Source organism: Corythoichthys intestinalis, chromosome 18 (assembly GCF_030265065.1).
Source record: "Corythoichthys intestinalis isolate RoL2023-P3 chromosome 18, ASM3026506v1, whole genome shotgun sequence".
Taxonomy (NCBI): domain Eukaryota; kingdom Metazoa; phylum Chordata; class Actinopteri; order Syngnathiformes; family Syngnathidae; genus Corythoichthys; species Corythoichthys intestinalis.
In genome coordinates this window covers 5,887,936-5,911,209 of record NC_080412.1, presented here as the reverse complement: position 1 = coordinate 5,911,209, position 23,274 = coordinate 5,887,936, and the positions used below count along the sequence as shown (strand labels likewise).

At 36.9% G+C, this 23,274-nt stretch overlaps 1 protein-coding gene across 2 annotated transcripts in view; it reads right to left on the bottom strand.

Moving 5' to 3' along the window:
* Window positions 1-3,036, bottom strand: part of ntm (neurotrimin) — a 56,156-nt gene extending 53,120 nt beyond the window's left edge. For both annotated transcript variants that reach the window (XM_057820227.1, XM_057820228.1), the window contains exon 1: window positions 2,780-3,036. In XM_057820227.1, the coding sequence (XP_057676210.1) occupies window positions 2,780-3,006 (227 nt within the window). In that variant the 5' untranslated portion in view covers window positions 3,007-3,036. The remainder of the gene's footprint in view (window positions 1-2,779) is intronic.
* Window positions 3,037-23,274: the final 20,238 nt, after the last annotated feature.

Below are 23,274 nucleotides of genomic sequence, written 5' to 3'. Positions count from 1 at the left end.
ACAAGTTTCACATGTGGATTCACCGAACCCTTCGGTATGACAGTAGATAATGAAGTAAAAATTTTTCCAATTCAAAACCGATATATCTGAGCTAGCATGCTAATAACTTAGCAAATTCCTTTTAAATATCCTTCTCATTTTGACAGCATGTTTTATAAACAGGTCAAAATTTGAGACCATGCTGCCCATTGGTCCGTTGTATTCCCTCATACTAAGTGCGAGTCAACCTTCCACTGAGCAAATCAGTTCCTCCTTCCATCAGATCGAGGACTCGCAGTTAAAAGAAATTAAGCCTATAAATTGGGAGAAAACCAGTCGAAAACCTGGTCTAGAAAGACACTTTGCGTGGATTTAATCAGCCTAAAAAAATAGGGCTCTGCGTATCTTCTGTGGTTCGCTGAACCCCTTAGACTTACTCACCGAACCCCTGGGGTTCGATCGAACCCAAGTTAAGAACCACTGGATTAGAGAAAGAGAGGTGGAGAGTTCACTGCTACATTCAGGTTTAGTTGCTAAATCAATAATATTTACTCTTTTCATAGATATTAATAATAAGTTAGTAAATGAAGCCAATTGTATTTTTTGCATTCTTTGTTGATGAGCTGCTACTACTTACACAGAGCGCTACGCTAGTTAGCTGTCAGGAAATAAAACAAAACCAGTATTCTAAGGACAGTCGCAAGGAGAAAAAGCTCACATTCAAATCCAGCTACTCGAGTTCCATTTTTTAACATGGCATGGGGACGATCTCCAACTCTCTGATGGCCGTGCACGCTTTTTATTTGGTAAAATCACATGATAATACATGGTAACACATGAATATGCAGAAAGTGAGTACATGGCGTGCAGTGATTGGTTCGTTCAGAATAGCAACAGTTGAGGAAGTGCCTTATTTGGTGTTGTTTCTCAAAACTGGATGCTTACTGTGAAACGATACCTAAGGAAAAACGAGAATGAAACTGAAGTATCAACTCTGGTGTTTTTCCACAGCTTATGATCTTGAGATCACGGCCGTGGCTGGCACCAAAAAGGGAGGGAAAACTTGATAACACAGTCGACTGAACCTCTTTGTAATATGTTGAAAGAAATACAACACATGAACCTGGATGAATAGCCTAACAAATGAATATAGTATCACACCAGTAATGTGTTTATAAGCATGAATAAAATATATTCCTTCACATTAGCAATTATGATCATCAGTGTCTTAAGTGTCCACTTGTATTGTGTTTTGGGGAAGCATATTAGTACTTGAGTTATTGTTCAATTTCAATTCAATTTTATTTGTATAGCCCTATATCACAGCAGGTTTGTCTCAGAGGGCTTTACAGAGTCATTTTGATACACAGTCAGATACAGTAGATGAATGAAATGAGTTCATGATCCTCCATTCTTAGACCCTCACTGGGGGCAAAGCTCCAGTCTTATGGAATCAGTTTCCGGCTAATATTAAAGAGGCTGACAAAGTATGTACATTTAAGATTAGACTAAAAACGTTCCTATTTGACAAAGCTTATGGTCAGGCAAGTTGAAAACAGACTAGACTCACTGTTCAGTCTAAAGCTGCCCTAGGAGCTATAATGCTGGGGGAAGTACAGCCACTGAGTTCTATCTCCTGTTTTTCACTCTACTTACCACTTGTTCTTACTTTATTTCTCTTTTCTAATTCTAATATCTAGTTGACTAGTCTTTTCATCATTAGTCACCCGGGAGTTGTCTCATTTCTTTTTTATCAAGAAACCACACATAAACCCATTCATATAAGTCTCCTTTCAACACAAACTGCCATTCAAACTGTAAATTGTCATACAAGAGAGCTTTGAAATTGGATTTTGATAGTATTTATGAACAACTGTTTGATAAAGAAAACTGATTCATTGCAATCCGCCTCCTCCTTTTTGATACTGATGTTTAGTTTGTTTACACAAAATAACTGAGTCATTGACACAATTTACATCATCGTTTAGCCCACAAGAAAAAAAAATGTCTGTCGGCAGCACTTTTTCTTTCATTTGTCTGATTTGTGTACTGAGAATTCTTTGTTTAATACTCAGAACCTTTATTAAAAACTTCAACAAGATTTATGTACGGTACTTAAAACAGTACAGTTGTACACTACAGTTAAGCCATGAAGGTCAATAAAATATTTTCTTTGAAGAAAATAGTCATCCATTTTGTTTTCAACAACTTGCCTAAAACTACTTCAATTTAAATTGTGAAGGTAATTGAAAAAGTGACATTTATCTGATTAATTGTTTAATTATTTCGTACGTTGAATCAATTATAAAAAAATAATCATTAGTTGCACCTCTACAATAGATTAAGCTGAAATAGCAGGCAAAAAGACATGCAGTTGAAGGCACAGTCACCATTTGTGGAGACAATACATGAATGCTGTTGTTGGTTCCTGTGGTTAAGTGTACGGTAAGATTATTTTCAAGTTTCCCGACAGCATTTGAAAGCAGCATAAATCCCTTTTTGTCCATTAAGCCTCTGAAGGTAAAGAGGAGGGAAAAGGTCAGGATCTCTTATCTAATTGCTTGTCCATCTGCAATATTGAAACCGTTTTATATCACTAATGTCCCCCATACCGTCCTCGGCAGACCTATTTAGCTTCAAACACACTTTTGCTGTACTTACTTTAAAACTCAGTGATTGAAAAAGTTAAGTGTATTATGTAGGAATTTCCAGCAGCATGAACATGAGAATACAGACACAAATTCACTTCTACGTCTCACTTCATGAGGGAATTCTGTTTAAAAAGAAAATTGCAACTCACCTGAGAAAGATGGTCTCTCCTTGTTTGACGGTAATGTTGCCCAGGAAATTTTTATCGGATTGAGAAACGCTTTGACTGCGCACTGGCAAACCTGCAGGCACGAGAAGTACAATCCTTAGAGAGAGAAGGGCTGTGCACTTGAAAAAGATGACAAAATGTCCACAGACAGACATCATCTTCAGTTTTTTGAGGCATGAAAAAAAGTCCCATGAGAAGAAGGGGTCCATGTTCACACCGTAAACATACTCCTCGAGAGATTATCCTTCCACTCCCCTCCCCATTGATTGCTTTTAATCCAAATCTTGTCAGAATAGTAATCCTTCCCAATCCTTCTGTCTAACTATGAAGCTGTCTTTACTGTAACACGTACAGTTTCTAACATGGAATTGTTGTAAACATCATAAATAGAAAAGAATTTAGACAGTAGGAATTGTTCAATAATTTAAAGAAATGTTTCCTTTTTTGGGAGGTGTTCGTGAAAATGCCAACATCTAGTGCTTGTTTTAGTTTAACTATGTATGTAAAGTGGCCCAGAGTGCATTTTTATTACTGTGCTTAAAATATTTTGTTTTGTTTTGTTTGTTTTTTTTGACATCAGAATTTACCATTTATGGATTGGGAATTATGATTGATTAATGTATTGTGAGATTTACACTGCTGGCGAAAGGTTTTGGCACCCCTGCAATTCTGTCAGAAAATGATTGCAATAGCAATTACAAATGCTTTGGTAGTAATATCTACATTTATTTCGCTTGCAGTGAAAAAACACAAAAGTGAATGGCAAAAAAAATTAATCATTATCACTTTACACAAAACTCCAAAAGTGGGCCGGACAAAAGTATTGGCACACTTTGAAAAATCATGTGATGCTTTTGTTATTTGTAGGGTTGTGCATCGTTTGAAATTGAACAATTCCGATTCCGGTTCCATGTTTCGATTCCGGTTCCGAAACAATTCTCGATTCCGATTCTTTTATGAGGCAGGGTCAAAAAAATCTATACCGTAGTTTAAAAATGTCTTACTTTATATCAGTGTCTTAACGTCTCGATTTTTTTTTAATTATATGAATTTGAAATTTATTATTATTATTATTAATATTATTATTGATATAAATTTAAAATTTATTATTATTTATATCAATACAACATGAAATTTATGAATTATATGAACTTTTCACAGGGTTATTTTTAACTTGCATATAAATATCACTCTTTAAACTCGAATGTGATGAAGTTTCTTACCACAAGGTGCACTTTCACAAAGATGTTTATTTTTCAAAAACTCACAGAGAAAACATTCTTATATTCTTTTGCCATACATGTACCTTCGCTGGGAGCTACGACGAAGCATTAGTATTAATTCATAAATTCATCTATTGATTATAATTTGAAATGGATGTGGCACTAGATGTAGTAGATGCACTAGAAAATGGTTTGAGAGAAAGCACTGGAGACTTCTAAAGTGGCCAGCAATGAGTCCAGACCTGAATCCCATAGAACACCTGTGGAGAGAGCTGAAAATGGCACCCTTCAAATCTCAGAGACCTGGAGCAGTTGGCCAAAGAAGAATAGTCTAAAATTCCAGCAGAGCAATGTAAGAAACTCAATGATGGATACCGGAAGCGGTTGTTTGCAGTTATTTTGTTCAGAGGTTGTGCTACCAAGTATTAGGCTGAGGGTGCCAATACTTTTGTCCGGCCCATTTTTGAGGTTTTGTGTAAAATGATAATAATTTAAATTTTTTCATTCTCTTTTGTGTTTTTTTCATTGCAAGCAGAATAAATGAAGATATTACTTCTAAGATATTGCTATTACTAAGTGAAGATATTTGTAATTGCAATCATTTTCAGGGAAAAATTGAGCATCATCTGACAGAATGCAGGGGTGCCAATACTTTTGGTCAGCAGTGTAATAATGAATAAATACATAATAAAGTATTAATTATTGTGTTTATTGACATGAAAATAATACAATGGTTTTAGTCGTTTTTTTAGGAAGAACTCCATGTCCCCTAATGCTTATTGGCAAAACAGCATGATTCCTCTACGTAGATTGTGTCCCCCACTGTTAATTTTTTCCCCCCCTGGTTATTAAGATTTCAGCATATTGATTGAGTTGTACAAATTGTATAATCTTATCTTGAATGGGAGGTTGACATTTGTACTCTTTTACGTATATTGAACTGGCTGGGTTGTACTGTGTGATTGGGCTTGAAAGAGTCTTTCTGATGTGGCAGCCCTGTTGAGGAATGTTGAAAGATCAATTTTCGACGAATGAGCTTCTAGATTGGACACTTTATCATAGAGAACTTTCTGTAGGGAAACTATTGCAGTAGACAACCAACTGTTGAGTGCCTTAATGGTCCTGTAGGAGCAGAGCCACTCATATGGAGATAGAATAGTGCCAAAAGAAGTGAAGTTGTGAAATGAGAATTATCCCTGTAAAATGACAAATTTTAACTTGTAAAACTAAAACAAAAAAAAACTTGTATTTCCAAATTTTGCGTTGTAAAATAAACATGAAAAAAACATGAAGGAATAAATTGTTCTACAAGTTGGTTTTTTTTTCAAGTATCTACAGGTGCTTTGTCTTCACTCCGAGTTAAAAATTACCAATTACAAGTGCACAAGTTTTGTCACATTCTTGTCGAGTTTTATGAGCCAAAAAGTTACTTGTAACCTAGTTTTAAAATATATAAAACATTTTTTAAAAATCCCTCCAAAAAGGACAAATTATAACTTGTAAAACAAAAAAAAACTAATTGTATTTCCAAATTTTGCGTCATGAAATACACTTCAAAAAAACATGGTAATAAATTGTTCTACAAGTTGTTTTTTTCTGTTTTGGAAGAGATTTTTTTTTTTTTTTTTTTTTTTAATCTACATGTGTTTTTTCTTTTCTACGGGTTAAAAATGACCAATTACAAGTGCACGAGTTTCGTCTCCACCTTGTCACGTTTCCAGAGACAAAAGTCACTTGTAACCACAGATGAAAAAAACTACTTGTACATCCAAATGTACAAAAGCATACAAAAATTCTCCAAATGGCGGTTAAACGATTAGAATGGGGAAAAAAATCACAGGGTAGTAATTTGTTCTACAAGTGTTTTTTGTTCGTCTGCAAGTCATTTTTTCCTCTGTGGGTTAAAAATCCCCCAGTTGCAAGTACACATATATATATAGGTATAAATATTAGGGCTGTCAAACGATTAAAATTTTTAATCGAGTTAATTACAGCTTAAAAATTAATTAATCGCAATTAATCGCAATTCAAACCATCTATAAAATATGCCATATTTTTCTGTAAATTATATATATATTCTGTAAAATAAATTGTTGGAATGGAAAGATAAGACACAAGATGGATATATACATTCAACATACGGTACATAAGGACTGTAGTGCGCATTTCACTCTACTGTCATTTAAATCTGTCTATGCTGTCCTCACTCCGAAGCGTCTACTTTTTCCAAAGCTAGACAGCGAGTGAACGACGCCTTAATAATCAGACCTCTTCCTTTTTCATCTGATTTATTAATAAAATGCCTCAAACCATTGTCCTCTTTAGACCGTCGTAAAACTACAAAAAAAAGTACACAAGCATTGCATTAGCAACAACGTTAGCGTAGCACGCTATACAGGTTCACTAAACATAAACAAAAAGCGTCTCATACAAAAAATATAACATTTCGCTTACTAACATAATATGTACATTCTTTACAACAACCATACTTACGGACAAATCTTGTCCAAGGATCATATAAGCACAACATTACAACGTAGGCGTCAGCCCGAGACGTCGTGCAGCCATATTGAACTGGCAAGAACACAATAAACCATGTCGCAAAGCGACCACAAGAGTTCGCTGTTAGACAGCACAAAAAGCCTCGCTGTAAAACTTACCAAAAGGCAGAATACTGTCTGAGCGGGACATGTGCGTTAATTGCGTCAAATATTTTAACGTAATTAATTTAAAAAATTAATTACCGTGCGTTAACGCGATAATTTTGACAGCCCCAATATGTGTATATATATATATATATATATATATATATATATATATATATATATATATATATATATATATATATATATATATATATATATATATATATATATATATATATATATATATATTAGGGCTGTCAAACGATTAAAATTTTTAATCGAGTTAATTACAGTTTAAAAATTAATCGTAATTAATCGCAATTCAAACCATCTATAAAATATGCCATATTTTTCTGTAAATTATTGTTAGAATGAAAAGAGAAGACACAAGACGGATATATGCATTCAACATACGGTACATAAGTACTGTATTTGTTTATTATAACAATAATTGAACAAGATGGCATTAACATTATTAACATTCTCTTAAAGTGATCCATGGATAGAACAACTTGTATTTCTTAAAAGATAAATGTTAGTTCAAGTTATAGAAATTTTATATTAAAACCCCTCTTAATGTTTTCGTTTTATTAAAATTTATTAAAATATATATATATATATATATATACATATATACACATATATATATATACACATACATATATATATATATATATATATATATATATATATATATATATATATATATATATATATATATATATATATATATATATATATATATATATATATATATTAGGGCTGTCAAAATTATCGCGTTAACGGGCGTTAATTAATTTTTTAAATTAATCCCGTTAAAAAATTTGACGCAATTAACGCACTTGGCCCAGCTCAGACAGATTTAAATTACAGAGGAGTGAAAGGCCCACTTGTTAATTGTGTTTTGCGGAGTTTTGCTGCCCTCTGCTGGCGCTTGGGTGCGACTGATTTTATAGTGTAAGTAATTATTGCCATCAACAATGGCGGGCTACAAGTTTATTTTTTGATTGAAAATTTTACAAATTTTATTCAAACAAAAACATTAAGAGGGGTTTTAATATAAAATTTCTATAACTTGTACTAACATTTTTCATAAAGAACTACACGTCTTTCTATCCATGGATCACTTTAACAGAATGTTAATAACGTTAATGCCATCTTGTTGATTTATTGTTATAATAAACAAATACAGTCCTTAAGTACCGCATGCTGAATATATATATATCCACCTTGCGTCTTATCTTTCCATTCCAACAATAATTTACAGAAAAATATGGCATATTATATAGATGGTTTGAATTGCGATTAATTACGATTAATTAATTTTTAAGCTGTAATTAACTCGATTAAAAAATTTAATCGTTTGACAGCCCTAATATATATATATATATATATATATATATATATATATATATATATATATATGTGTGTGTGTGTGTGTGTGTGTGTGTGTGTGTGTGTGTGTGTTAGGGCTGTCAAAATTATCGCGTTAACAGGCGGTAATTAGTTTTTTTAATTAATCACGTTAAAATATTTGACGTATTTAACGCACATGCCATTTTTAATTAGTCATGTTAAAATATTTGACGCAATTAACACACATGTCCCGCTCAAACAGATTAAAATGACAGCACAGTCAGTCCACTTGTTACTTGTGTTTTTTGTCTCCCTCTGCTGGCGCTTTGGTGCAACTGATTTTGTAATTATTGACATCAACAATTGCAAGCTACTTGTTTATTTTTGATTGAAAATTTTACACATTTTATTAAAACAAAAACATTAAGACGGCTTTTAATATAAAATTTCTATAACTTGTATTAACATCTATCTTTTAAGAGCTACAAGTCTTTCTATCAATGGATCACTTTAACAGAATGTTAATGTTATTGTCATCTTGTTGATTTATTGTGATAATAAACAGATACAGTACTTATGTACAGTATGTTGAATGTATATATCCGTCTTGTGTCTTATCTTTCCATTCAAACAATAATTAACGGAAAAATATGGCATATTTTATAGATGGTTTGAATTGCGATTAATTACAATTAATTAATTTTTAAGCTGTGATTAACTCGATTAAAAATTTTAATCGTTTGACAGCCCTAATATATATATACTGCATATATATATATATATATATATATACACATATACATATATATATATATATACATATATATATATATATATATATATATATATATATATACTCATATACATATATATATATATATATATATATATATACACATATTAGGGCTGTCAAAATGATCGCGTTAACGCGCGGTAATTAATTTTTTTAATTAATCACGTTAAAATATTTGACGCAATTAACGCACATGTCCCGCTCAGACAGTATTCTGCCTTTTGGTAAGTTTTACAGCAAGGCTTTTTGTGCTGCAGCACAACAGCGAACTCTTGTGGTCGCTTTGCGACATGGTTTATTGTTTTCTTGCCAGTTCAATATGGCTGCACGACGTCTCGGGCTGACGCCTACGTTGTAATGTTGTGCTTATATGATCCTTGGACAAGATTTGTCCATAAGTATGGTTGTTGTAAAGAATGTACATATTAGGGTTATAAGCGAAATGTTATATTTTTTGTATGAGACGCTTTTTGTTTATGTTTAGTGAACCTGCATAGCGTGCTTAGCTGACGTTGTTGCTAATGCAATGCTTGTGTACTTTTTTTTTTTGTAGTTTTACGACGGTCTAAAGAGGACAATGGTTTGAGGCCATTTTATTAATGAATCAGATGAAAAAGGAAGAAGTCTGATTATTAAGGCGTCGTTCACTAGCTGTCTAGCTTTGGAAAAAGTAGACGCTTCGGAGTGAGGACAGTATAGACAGATTTAAATGACAGTAGAGTGAAATGCCCATTACAGTCCTTATGCACCGTATGTTGAATGTATATATCCATCTTGTGTCTTATCTTTCCATTTCAACAATTTATTTTACAGAATATATATATAATTTACAGAAAAATATGGCATATTTTATAGATGGTTTTAATTGCGATCAATTGCGATTAATTACGATTAATTAATTTTTAAGCTGTAATTAACTCGATTAACAATTTTAATCGTTTGACAGCCCTAATATATATATATATATATATATATATATATATATATATATATGGCAGAAAACACTGAGACCCCCAATTTGGCCAAATTTCAAAATTGTCCGAAATGCATGTGTGATACATCATTGGAAAGCTTAAAATCTCAATTTTCTGGGGGAACAAAAATTTTGAACAGGAAGGCTTTTTTTTTTTTTTTTTTTTTAATGTTGTTTAAACAGCAAAACCCTTATTGGAGGCGAGAACACTCGAGAGCAGAATTAAAGACGCCACGATTTTAACGAGATATTATCGCGTACTTACCTTGTTTCGATCCAAAAACTCCATGTAGCATGTATCACTGAGTGACAAGACACAGCTGTGCATGGCCACAGCCGGATTTTTTTTTTTTAATTTTATGGGTGAAACATGGTGATATAACAAAGGTCGCGATGCAGAAATCGCAGACAACAAGGAGTGGTTGAGATTTTCTTTTTTAAATTGTTACCCTTTTAAACGTTATTTTTCAATTTTTTTTTCTTGTTTGGATCAATTATTTATCATCTAATATATCAGGGAAAATGCAACAGTAACAAAAAAATACAATTAAGCGATAGTTATGAGGTAGATATCCGTGACTTTTTTTACAGACGCCAAATTTTTCATTGTGAAGTAATTCGTTTAAAAGTTTAAAATATGTGAGTGAATAATTTTTTTTAAGTTTTTTTTTTTTTTTTTTTTAACTAAAATGTAGACATCAATTAATGATTCTAAGCTAAAAATGACAGACATTTTGAATAATAAATATAATTACTTACCTTCTTTTTATGGCTAGGTTGAAACAAAAGCTGTTGCGTGACGTCTGTAAATGGGGGTTTTCAGGGTAAAACGGACAAATTAAAAATAGTTCGGAGGCTTAGTGCGCCATGAATCTGCTATGGCAGCATATAGACATATTGTTCTATCAAGCAGAACAGTTCTTTTGGCTTAAAATACAGCAGTTTATTTTAAAGAGGTGTGCAAGAGCAGAAACTGCTTTTTCAGTTTTGTCAGTTTTCCGCCATATATATATATTAACAAAACCTATTCACTACAATTCTAGTTGTACATTTACGCACATTCAATTATAAAGACTTGTTGATGTTGACTATTTTGTCTACTTTTTCATTTTTTTTTTTAGATGGAGGGAAAAATGTTTACTCAATAGTATGGTCAATTGCAATCTGTCTTCGCTGTAGTGTCATTAAAACATATTTCATCACTGTTAATTAACAGCTAGGTGGCACGGTGGCTGGGTGGTTAGCACGTCTGCCTCACAGTTCTGAGATCAAGGGTTCAATCCCGGGCTTCGGCCTTCCTGTGTGGAGTTTGCATGTTCTCCCCGTGCCTGCGTGGGTTTCCTCCGGGAACTCCGGTTTCCTCCCACATCCCAAAAACATGCATGGTTGGCTGATTGAACACTCTAAATTGTCTGTAGGTATGAGTGTGTGCGTGAATGGTTGTATGTCTCCTTGTGCCCTGCGATTGGCTGGCAACCAGTCAGACAGACAGTCAGGAAATTAGAATATTGTGTATTCTAATTTCCTGAGACAGTCCAGTATACGATTCTGAAATCTCACAATGGGTCCATTGCACACACACAAACAAAAGAAAGAAAAGAATCCATTACCGTACATACGGAGACATAGTATTAAAGTGACATGAAAGGAAACAAAAACAAAACAGAAGATCAAGGAAGCACTGGCTATCAGTGTACAACTAACAGGCTTTTGCGCCAAAGGCGCCACTGGCTCGAACTAAATCTAAAGCTCTTTGAAGGGTCTGTCAAATTCATTAAAATAAAATTATTTTCAGACTCATTTAGCCGACACATGAAGCTGTACATCAATTTTCTTAAAAGCGCCTTAAAGGTGGGTAACCCAGAGCTAACAAATAATTGGCTGGCGCTGTACTATCTGGGCACACGCAGTAACAGCCTCAGGGCATCATTGTAGGCTACATTTAGACTCTGCATGGATTTAGCCGTGTACCTTGGCTAAAGGTGAGCAGTGTATAACGATGTGCGGTACGCCCTAAACAGTGAGTTCTTAACGTGGAGGGAGCCTTTCCTGTTACAACAACAAAAGCACAGGAAGAATGACTTACACATAGCCTACCTTTTAAACGATTCTGCATTGGCAAACAAATATAGTAATTGCCACGGTTTTTGTTTTTCTCTACTATATCACTTTCTTTTGTATTTTAATGTAAGAAACAGAACTGGAACTTTGCTGTTTGAGGGACAAGCACAACACCTAATTCCATCGACAGCAAAAGTTTTTTTATACAAAGTGACCTCTTTTAAATGGCTGGGAGGATGATTGGCCAATCATTTATTCATGGTGGCCCGATGCTGTGCGGTATCAGCCCTGCTGTACTACACATTCTTCTTGGTGGCTCAGTGGACACGGCAACCATCATTTTTGAAGATGTAGCCAACCTGGACATCAGGGAAATTTTGCAGGTGGTAGAGTATATTTGAAATGTAACAATGTCAGCTCGACATGAAAACATAATTTAATAATACTATATTTAAATGATTTCCATAAAGCTTTCAACAGATGAACTTTCAGATGCACAAAAGGCAGCAGTCAACAACTTGGCTGTGTCTTGGGACCTTCCTTTATTGACCTCAACAAATCGTACTTGGCTACTGCAGAATCAGCAGCAAAATGCGGTGAGATCAAATGCACATATAACTTTACGGCTACTTTTCAAAGTTAAATATTTAATTACGTACAACAAATGGCACTAAAAAGAGGTGCTCAAACGTTACATTTTCATCATTGTTATTCTGCACTCATTGATATTTAAACTATAAATATTAACACTGCAGGTTCTTTGAAGAACTGCTGAGCAGATTTAACAGCTGAGGCACGGGTTTGAAGAGACCCTGTTGGGGCCATTTCTTGAGGCCAGGCCTGATGTCATTTCTGTGGTCTTTCCAAGCAGCAACAATGCTGAGTGCAATGCTCAGGTAGGTACTAAATGGATTTTTCTTATTTGTGTTCCCTCTTCAATTACATTTTTTTCATCCCCATGCAAGATGGTCCTGCAAAATATAATTTAGCCCACAGGAGAGGACGGTGTTATTGACGTCCAGGTCCAAATTCCTGGCTACCTACGTCAATTTGTGGAGTCTGGTATGTAGTTTCTACATTTTTTCAGTCATAGATTATTTAGTACCCACAGCTTGTTTGTTTTTGAACAAATGTCATGTTCACAACAAATGCCTGTAGTTATGATTGGATAATAAAAAAGCTCATTGCACTGGGCTTAAGTGGTGAAAAGGAATATTGTTTATTCGAAAACTGCATAAATTATAACTCCAGATCTTCCCGATTCAATCAATTGATTGGAAATCGGGGTGATGACATCATTTTTCAGAGGTTCTGAATCGGGTGAGGAACAGATTTTTAAAAATTGATTCTATTTTGAAAAAAAAACAAAAGGCTATAAAGCAACAAAATAATTTAAAGATGCAAAGATGAAATGAAACAAAAATGTTTCCCCATATGCTGGGCTGGGAAACAACTGAAGTGGAAGTAAACACTGCAGGTAAGCAGAAGTTCTGGTAGCTGTCATGGGAAGTTAATCGAAAGATAAAATAATGCAAGTGATCATATCTGCTGGTGTGTCATCGATTACTTTTAATGTTTTATTTTTCCACTTAAAATTCCATCCTCTCTTGCCTACGTGTACGTGCGCTGATTTGAGAACTTATGCGCACAGTAATCACGAGTCGAGTGCGCCAGCAAACTTCGAAGTAAAACACTAGCCGAAGCCACTGGTTCTAATCAAGTTTTTTGCACTGTGCATCCTCGTGCCAGCGTGATCAATCATGTGATGTCTTCAAAGCGCTGTAAGAATCAAGTATTTTACATTGAGCACTGCTGTCAACATTACTTGATCGGGTGATCTTAGGTTAGCGAAAACCAGATATAATTTTAATTTGATTGTACAAGATGTTTTATCTATTCATGAATGTACACTAGCTCGCATTAATGCTCTTGGGATGGAACGTTTGATGCTTCATTTCTATATTATTTTTCAAGTAAGCAATATAAGCAAGACACCCAGTCCATGTTAAAAAAAAATTACATGGTATTTAGACAAAATAAAACGTTTAAAAATAAAATCAGCCAAAATTATTATTGAATATTATTGAATACTTTGATCTGAAAAAATGTATTTTTTTTTATTAAATACTGTATGCAACCATTTTGCTGTACTTTATTGGCAACCAGCGTTTTCTAATAACAATATTCTGAATTACCATACCAGGTTGTCAAGAGGATGATTAAAAACAATTGTTTATATATCGTGTTGGGAGTGTAATTTAAAAAATAAAATAAAAAAGTCCTCTCCTCCACTCCTTGATACATTGCCCATGTATTTGATTGGGACTCATTCAGGTGAACTTGCACTCTGGTGCAAAAATATGTGATTGGTTACCTCCCTAATTTGTATCGCGCAATTTAATAACCTTATAAGTGTTTAATCTGTTCATTACCTTTTCAGGGACTCAGGATGTACTGAAAAAACTAATGAAATTCTGGGTAGGTTGGGAGGTTCCGTTAGAAGAGATGAAAGTGGAGATAGTTATAGGAGAGTTTCTGACCTCTTCAACTTGCCTCCGCGTCCTACGCCTGCCCAGTCACTACACAGCTTTTGATGACTTCCAACAGAGTTTGAATTGTTGCATTGACACTGCCGACTACGGTTTTGGACTTGTTTAATATTTTATGACTATGTATCCTGTTTGTCCATAATACTGTACTGGAATATTGTTTTTGCTAGTGTTCTTATACTTTTCAGATGTTTGAAAATAGTTAATGTATATTTTATTACATGTATGTACCCTGTTTAATATGAAAGAACAAAAATGCCGAAATAAAAAATAATAATAATAATTGAATCTTTTTACTCTATGTATTTCCACATATTAAATCTTTGAATCTTTTTTTTTTTTGTAATTATCGTTCATTTCTTTTTTTTTTTTTTTTTTTTTCTTCTACGTTTTGGCAGCTTTGGTCCTACATAGTACAAACGTTCCATTAATTGCCAATGGTACTAATGTTTTGGCTAGTTCTCATTTTGTCCAAGAGCAGTTAGTGGCTGTATGATGATGTTCACCAAACCCAATGTTTGAACATTTTACGTATTGTATATGTACCCTGTACGATATGGTGGACTAAAATGTAAAATTTTTGATTTTTTTATTTCTTCTGTAAAAACAGCATCTATGGTCCTCCACAGTACAAATGGCTAATGAAACATGTTGGAAGAAATTTAAAAAAAAAAAAAAAAAAGTTCAAAGGTATGTCATGTGTTTCCCCACTTAAGGCATTTAATGAAATTACACATATCCAATGCTCTGCAAATATTCAAGTGTCAAAAAATGTCAACACCAAGATTGCTGGATGTTTGTGGGTCCACAGCAGCAGTCAATCCAGCAAGTTCTGCAGCTGCAAGTGGGCATTCGATCTGTGGTACCACAATTCCATAATTTGCCTCACTTGGTATGAGGCCACTGTTGTCCCAGTCAATCAATGGGATCTGCAGATCCTGTTAAAATACCTTCATTTAAGTAATATCACAAGAGGTAATGTGAGTATTGTGAGCTATGTTTAAATTGCAAGCGAAGTGCCGCCAAAGACAGTCATGTCAAAATTTAAATGCACAATCATTACTGTGATATAGCTTATACACAGGAGTTAATAATTACCAAGGAAATAATTGATGTCTTTTCAATGATTTATTTTGCCTTAGTTCCATTATTTTTGAAGCAAACCGATACAATTGCACAATTCTAAGTCCCACTGTCACCTGGTTACTTTACTGAATTAGATAGGACTTCACTGCGCCACAACCCGTAGTCATTTTGTTTGTAAAATAAAGTAGCGCCACAAAGTAGTACAGTGACACCAGTCTGTAAACAGAAGGGACGTGAGAAGGGAGTCTTCTCTGAGCCACTTTCAATTTTGTATTCTGACTTGACGCACCACTGATAAAGTCAAGTCTCAAATAATGTTTTCAGGAATATTACTCCTGCCAGAATCTTTCCCTTTTAAGATGTCATCAATTTCAACTATGTCGAGGCCAACCACTATAAGAATTAGTTTTACTACACAAATGGTTATGGATCAGGTTTTTATAATTTGTTAATACTTTTTGGACAATATTTAAACATTTGTGTAGACGGAATGGTGGCAGTGGGACTTAAGTAAAATCACTTGGAAAATCAGGTGTTATTGGACTTTATGTTTTCATAATGGGTAAACCAACCTCATCACATTCCTGGGAGTGATATTGCTGCCACAACTGATTTGGGGAGCGGTTCCCCTCCGTTCGTCGGGGGTGGTCATCCCAGCCATCTTGGAAAATACCAAGGTGCCGTTGGATATGGGGAGTGAAGGCGTAATGGCAGGCAAAGATGTGAAGATTGCTGGACGGATCAAGATGCTTCTCCTCCTCAAGCTGATGTGATATATCATAGAATCTGCTGGTGACAGCACTGAAGACATCTCTCCAAAGGCGTTCAATTCTGTTTCAGCAAATGTGTGTTAAAGTTAATCCTAACACAAACAAAACAATAAATGGGGGAACTGTTGGGGATAAAATGTTTGAAATTATAATTCAATGCAGAATTTGAATTCAGAATTGTTTTTTTGTCTTACCCATTAGTCTTATTTTCACCACAGCATTCCTATTTACTGTGTTGTTACTACTTGCAAACAACTATAGTATCCAATGTCATAAACATTTAAGTCACGCCTTTTTCTTTCATATTAGTTTATGTTGACATTTGAAAACTTGCATTATACATTTTATGAAATACTTTTTTTTTTAAACGAAGGAGCCAATCTATAGTTATATACAGTATAAACGGAACTTTGTCTGTGTGCGTTCGTTTCCTATGGACTCCGAAACGACTGGGCGGATTTTTGCAAAACTTTACACAGTTGTACCTTATCTGTCTGGGAGTGTTCTTAGATGGGTTTGATCTCTATACATACGTCCTCCTTGTAGTATGGAAAATGAATTCCAAACGCCCAAAATTAGCAAAGAAAATGCGACCTGAATATGGAGAAGACAGCGCCATTTTTTGGACAAAGTCCAAATGTCTCTTGGATTGCAATGTGGCAGTTGGCTTTCCAACTACACAGTTTAATGTACAATTATGATATGTTGTAGCTTTGAGTACTCCACAAGATGCTGAATTTAAAAAAATGTACAATTTTCCAGAATAAGAATAAGGGATTGAGTTCAGATGGATGTTCATACTGGACACAACAATGGAAAAGCGATTTGGCTATAACCCCTTTACGGTGTCCTGTTATGATTACTGCATTACAGCTGCATCTCAAAGAACAGTATGTTTTATCTGATTTGGTTGGATTGTTTTCATGTTACACCACCTAAACAACGCCTAGCCATACAGCTAACACTTCAAAACCATGATGTGATGACAAAAATTGACATCAGGTTTGGGTTCTGCACCCAGAACTGAGTAGAAAACAGCTGTCAGATCCAACTCAACAAAAACTGTATTCCTTAAGACTAAGTTATGCTCTCGCATTGCGTTGACAATGCAGCGACAACAGCATCATCCGACATTCAATGGTTCTCCGGACAGGTGATGCGTTTCTCTGTAATTCACCGCCAAGCTACTAGAGGGGTGTGGCGTTATGTTTGTACGGTTTTAGGGCATGCTTGTTGACTTCTTCTTGTCTAGTTTAACTGAGAAAAAAATAAATAAACAATGCAAGATGGAACGCTTGAATGTGGATCTTCAGCTCATCAACACTGAATAAATGTTGATCATACAAATGTTGAGGCGCAGGCGACACAGAAGACTATTTCGAGGCCACATGGTCAACACGGATATAATGAAAAATAATGCTTTACTACACGGCGACGGCATAAACAAAGAGCGGCGTGCAGTTGTTGTGCAGCTAACATGCAGACATGCAGCTAACCTGCCCATCCATGATGAAACCTAAGTAAATAGTCCTTTAGTTAAAAAAAGTTTGTAGTGTTTTCTTTGCAATCGCTGTATTCGCGGCCATTTTTAACACAAAGTTGCAATTTCTGATGAGGTTGAAAATTTGTCAGAACACTGGGCACATGAAGAGGGCAATAAACCGATTATAGTGCTCTCCCGGCGGGAGGATGTGCGACAATCCGCGAAAAATAAATTAATCTGCAAAATAAGATGGATCCTTAGTCCTTCTCATACAACAGTACGGCAGGACAGTGAAGAGGACTCCTTCTACTGTACACGTCACAGTGTCCTCTTTCCCAACTCGAGACTGGAGCCAGAAGTAACTCATTTTCATGGCGCGTGATTAAAAAAAAGTAAATAAATATACCGCTCGCTTCCACACACATCCAAGTGGTCCATTTCATTCAGGAGCATAAAATACTGCTGAAAATATGAAAAAAAACATGCTTTCATGCAGTCATGGGCACTTTAAAAAGGGATCATTGATAACAAATAATTTATTTGTGGTAATATTGGTAATATTTTCATCTTAGATGTTGCTTACCGACCCAAAAGTGAGATGGGTAGATTATTCCAGTGTATTAGGTCGTCACATATTTTTGTTAAGAGTTGTGTATAGGCTTAATTAATTCTATAAATGTTGGTGAAATGTTGATTCCAAGATACTTTATGTTCCCTACTGGAATATTGTAATTTAGATTTTGATCTGCAGCATGAGTTAGTCGTCAAGAGCATTTAATTGTTGATTTTGACCAACTATTAGCTTAATCTGATATTTTTGAAAAGTTCAAAAACCTCTTAAAGAGAAGATTTTCTTCAATTTATTTTAGTTATTTCTTAAATTTATTCGAGATTTAATAGTATATCGTCTGCATAAAAATTAATTTTATGTTCTGATATTTGCGATCGGATCCCTTTAGTCTTAACATTTTGTCTTATGGCAATTGCCAATGGTTCAAAAAATAGAGCGAATAGTAAAGGTGAGCCTGGGCAGCCTTGTCGAGTTCCCCTTTGAAGACAAAAACTTTGTGAAATAACACCGTTTGTGTTGACTGTGGCTTTAGCGGCATTTTAAAATGTTATCCAGTGGCTAACTGGTTTTCTTAAGCCAAATTTTCTCAGTATTTTGAAGGGAAAAATCCAGTTGACTTTGTCAAATGCTTTTTCTGCGTCCAAGGAGAGAATAATTGCGCTCTCTTTATTATTCTGTACCCTAGTGATGAGGTTTAGCAGTCGTCTTATATTGTTGGAAGAGTAACGTCCTTTAATGAAGCCAGTCTGATCATTGTGAATTCTAGTGAGAAGAATTTGCTGTGATTTGCAGCTAAAGCCTTTGCAATAATTTTATTGTTTGTATTCATTAAGGATATTGGTCTATAGTTTGCTGGTTGGGTTAGGTCTTTCCCTGCTTTTGGCAGTAGTTTGGTTACTGCCATGTTCATATTGCATCTAAGGCTAGGTTCAGACCGCAGGTCTTAATGCACAAATCCGACTTTTTCGTGTTTTTCAGACTCCAGTGAGGCATTAACTTGACGGCCGGAACGTGACAAGTTGCATAGAAGTGGACCATTTCAAATCCGATCTGGGTCACTTTCATATGTGATTTAAAGGGCAGCTGAAGAGCTTTTCAGGTTTCGTTCTTGAGTTTTACTCCGTTGAATTGCACTAAATGCATCATTTGCTGTCTCAAAAAGTCACATAAAAAAAAATAATAATAATTGACCGCGTAGTTTTTTAGTTAATGTTGTGTCAAGCAACGCCTTAGCAACGAGGACCGCTACCTGATGATGTAACTTCCAGGGGGCCTCGCCACCACTCTGAACACAGAAATATAACACCACGTTACGCTCGCCATAAATTGCAAACATTTTCTGTGTTTTACTCGCGAGATTCGTCATGCCATCTGTCAAAACGGGGCACGCACGGCTGAACTCAAATGAACGAGAAGAGAGGATTGCAATGTCCAAAAAGTGTTTAATTCAAAAAAAGGAAATGTAAAAACAGGAATCAAAGTACAACACAAAACAGGCAATGGCAAAAACTTATCTTGAATGACGGTGGTGACCTAATGGCCTACTAATTTCCAAAAACACTTAAAACGCACTGGCAAACTACAAAAAACAAGAGGAGTATATAAGGACTAGGGCTAATGGCAAACAGGTGTGGCCACTCAGGTGATTAGGGAGGGAAATACAAAGCTGACTCAAATGAACACAAAACAACCCACCAAAATAAAACAGGATGTGAAAGGACTAAATCAAAGCCGCAGACGGCGGCTTGTAACAGTAACCCCCCACCAGGTCTGGCTCCCGACGGACCACGCCGAGAAGAGGCAGCACGGTCAAAATCTTTGATGAGGGTCTTGTCCACGATGTAGCTGACCGGCACCCACGATCTCTCCTCAGGCCCATATCCCTCCCAGTCCACCAAGAACTGTCGGCCCCTGCCGCGGTTCCGGGCAGCCAAGAGCTTTCAGACGGAGTAGACCACCCTCCACCATCCTCGGTGGTGGCGGAAGAGTGACAGGTGGCACTAAGGAGCTCTCACACACAAGCTTGAGTCGACTAACGTGGAAGATCGGGTGAACACGGAGTGACCTGGGTAGGCGGAGGCAGACAGAGACGGGATTAATAACTTTCGAAATGGGGAAAGATCCCACAAACCTCGGCGCAAGCTTTTTCATATCCACTCGCAATGGTAAATCGTTGGTGGAGAGCCATACACGCTGCTCTGGCTTGTAGCCCGGTGCCAGGCGACTCCGGTGATCCGCAGCTGCTTTCATGCGGGCGACACTCCACATCAAGACCTTGGACGCAGCTGCCCAGACCCGTCGGCATCTCCTGACCATTGCATGCGCCGAAGGCGCCCGCACCTCCCTCTCACAGCTAGGGAATGTAAGAGGCTGGAAGCCGAGGACGCAATGGAAAGGAGAAAGGCCCGTGGCAGCGGTTGGCAGAGAATTATGGGCGTACTCCATCCACAATAAGTGTTCAATCCAGGTGGAGGGATTCTGTGACACCAGGCAGCGGAGGCCGGTTTCCAGTTCCTGGTTGATCCATTCGGTCTGACCGTTTGACTCCGGGTGGTAGCCAGATGTTTGGCTGACCGAAGCCCCCAGGAGGGAACAGAATTCCTTCCAAAACTTGGATGTGAACTGGGGCCCTCTGTCTGACACTATTTCTGTTGGAATTCCATGGATCCGCACCACTTGACTGAGAATCACCTGAGCTGTCTCCTTGGCCGAAGGTAGCTTGGACAAGGGCACAAAATGTATCATTTTTCAGAACCGGTCTACAACAGTCATGATTACGGTATTCCCTTTAGAGCAGGGGTCCCCAAACTATGGCCCCCTGAACAATATCAGAGAGCATTTTGATTTTTTTTTTTTTTCCCCTAATAGTGTTATTTATTTCCTGGCTTTTTTTCTGTGAAGAACCCAGAGAGGGTTATTTGGTTATTATCTATTTAATTAATAGTGTTATTGTAGGAAAGCCCAATGGCATGTTTCTGCTTTAGTTTAATTGTTGCTACGCTGGCCCTTTAAGAAAAGCGACACGCGCACGCGTCACTTTCTCTCCTCCCTTCATTGGGCTGCAGGAGTTACTGTCTTTCCTCCCTTCACTGCCGTTGTACACTGTGTGTGAATGAGAGAAGTGGGTATATTGCAGAAGTGTGCCTTGGCAGTGCATAAACACGTTTGGCAGATGAGTTACCTGCTTAGGGTTCCTTGTATTTGTTAGCCGCCACGAGCTAACCGCTAGCCGCCGTGTGCTAACCGTTAGCCGCTAGCGCTAATCACTAATGCTAATCGTTGGCCCCTTTGGCTACATGGTGGAGGCTGAATTTTGTTTGTTGCCAATTCACTTATCTAAATTGTTATTTTCCTGCTTAATGTTTATGCTCATTATTGTGAATGATTAGCATTGTATGCATTATGTAAGCAGTGTATTTCATTTATATCATATTTAATGTTGTTCCTGTTAATTTAGATATGTATATAATACACCATATGCTTATAGGTTATATATATTATATTACTGACATGTTATATGGTTATCTTGTATTCACAGAAACCACAATACAACAAAATAAATATCATACTCCTTTCATCATCATGAAAGGAAACAAATAAATCCTGAACGTCCCCTGTTGATTCTCTGATCGGAGTCACAACTCCATAGCGTCGCCGGATTTATACCACACACCCACAGAGGGATCCCAGGTCAAATTAACCCTCTTTTTCAGTTATTATTATTTATTATTATTATTATTATATATTATTATTTTATTTACTTTTGTTCTGTGAAGAATCCAAAAAGGGTTATTTGATTGTGGCTTTCTGAAAAACAATACATTTTTACATTTAGGCACTCCTGCAATCGTCACACTTTTTCTGCTACAAACTGACCCCGGCCCCTCATCAGAGAAGGGAAAAGTTATGTGGCCCCCACAGGGAAATGTTTGGGGACCCCTGCTTTAGAGGGTGGCAAACCTGTGACAAAGTCAACAGAGATGTGTGGCCATGGCGTGCTAGGCACTGGAAGAGGCTGGAGTAGTCCGTAGGGGCGCTTGGTTGATGTCTTGTTCCGAGCACACACTGTGCAGGCTGCAACATACTCCTTGACATCTCGCCACAGGCCAGGCCACCAAAAACGCTGCTCTAGAACATAAGCAGTTCCAGGATGACAAGTCAGCAGCGAGGTGTGAGCCCAATGAATGACCTGCGACCTCATACCATTGGGTACATACAGTCGTCCAGGGGGGCAACCCCTGGGTACCGAGCTCACACCGAGTTCGCGTTTTACCTGGTCTTCTATAGGCCAAGACAGCGCTCCAACCACACGGGAAGGTGGAAGGATTGGTTCAGGGTCTTTGGCCACAGGCATCGGATAATGGAGGGTCTTAAGGGCATTTGCCATCTGGCTTCCCATTCTTGGAGCCGGGTCTGTAAGACAGAACAAAATTGAACCGACTAAAAAACAATGACCACCTGGCTTGCCTGGGATTGAGTCTCTTGGCTTTACGGATGTACTCCAGGTTCTTGTGATCAGTCCACACAATGAAGGGAAGAGGAGCCCCCTCCAACCAGTGCCTCCATTCCTCCAGTGCCGCTTTGACTGCAAGTAGCGCCTTGTCGCCTACGTCGTAGTTTTGCTCAGCTGGGGTCAATTTCCGGGACAGGAAGTCACACGGGTGGAGGCGGTTGTCTCTCTCGGACCTCTGAGAGAGCATCACCCCAAGGCCCATGTTCAAGGCATCAACCTCCACCACGAATTGACGCCACGGGTCAGGAATGGTGAGCACTGGGGCTGAGACAAACGCCCCCTTCAGACGACGGAAGGCCTCGGCTGCCTGAGGCATCCATCTGAATGATGTAGCTCGGGACGTGAGAGCATGCAGCGGGGCTCCAATGGTGCCAAAATAACGGATAAACTTCCTATAGAAATTAGCAAACCCTAGGAATTGCTGCACTTTTCTCCTATTGATGGGCATAGGCCA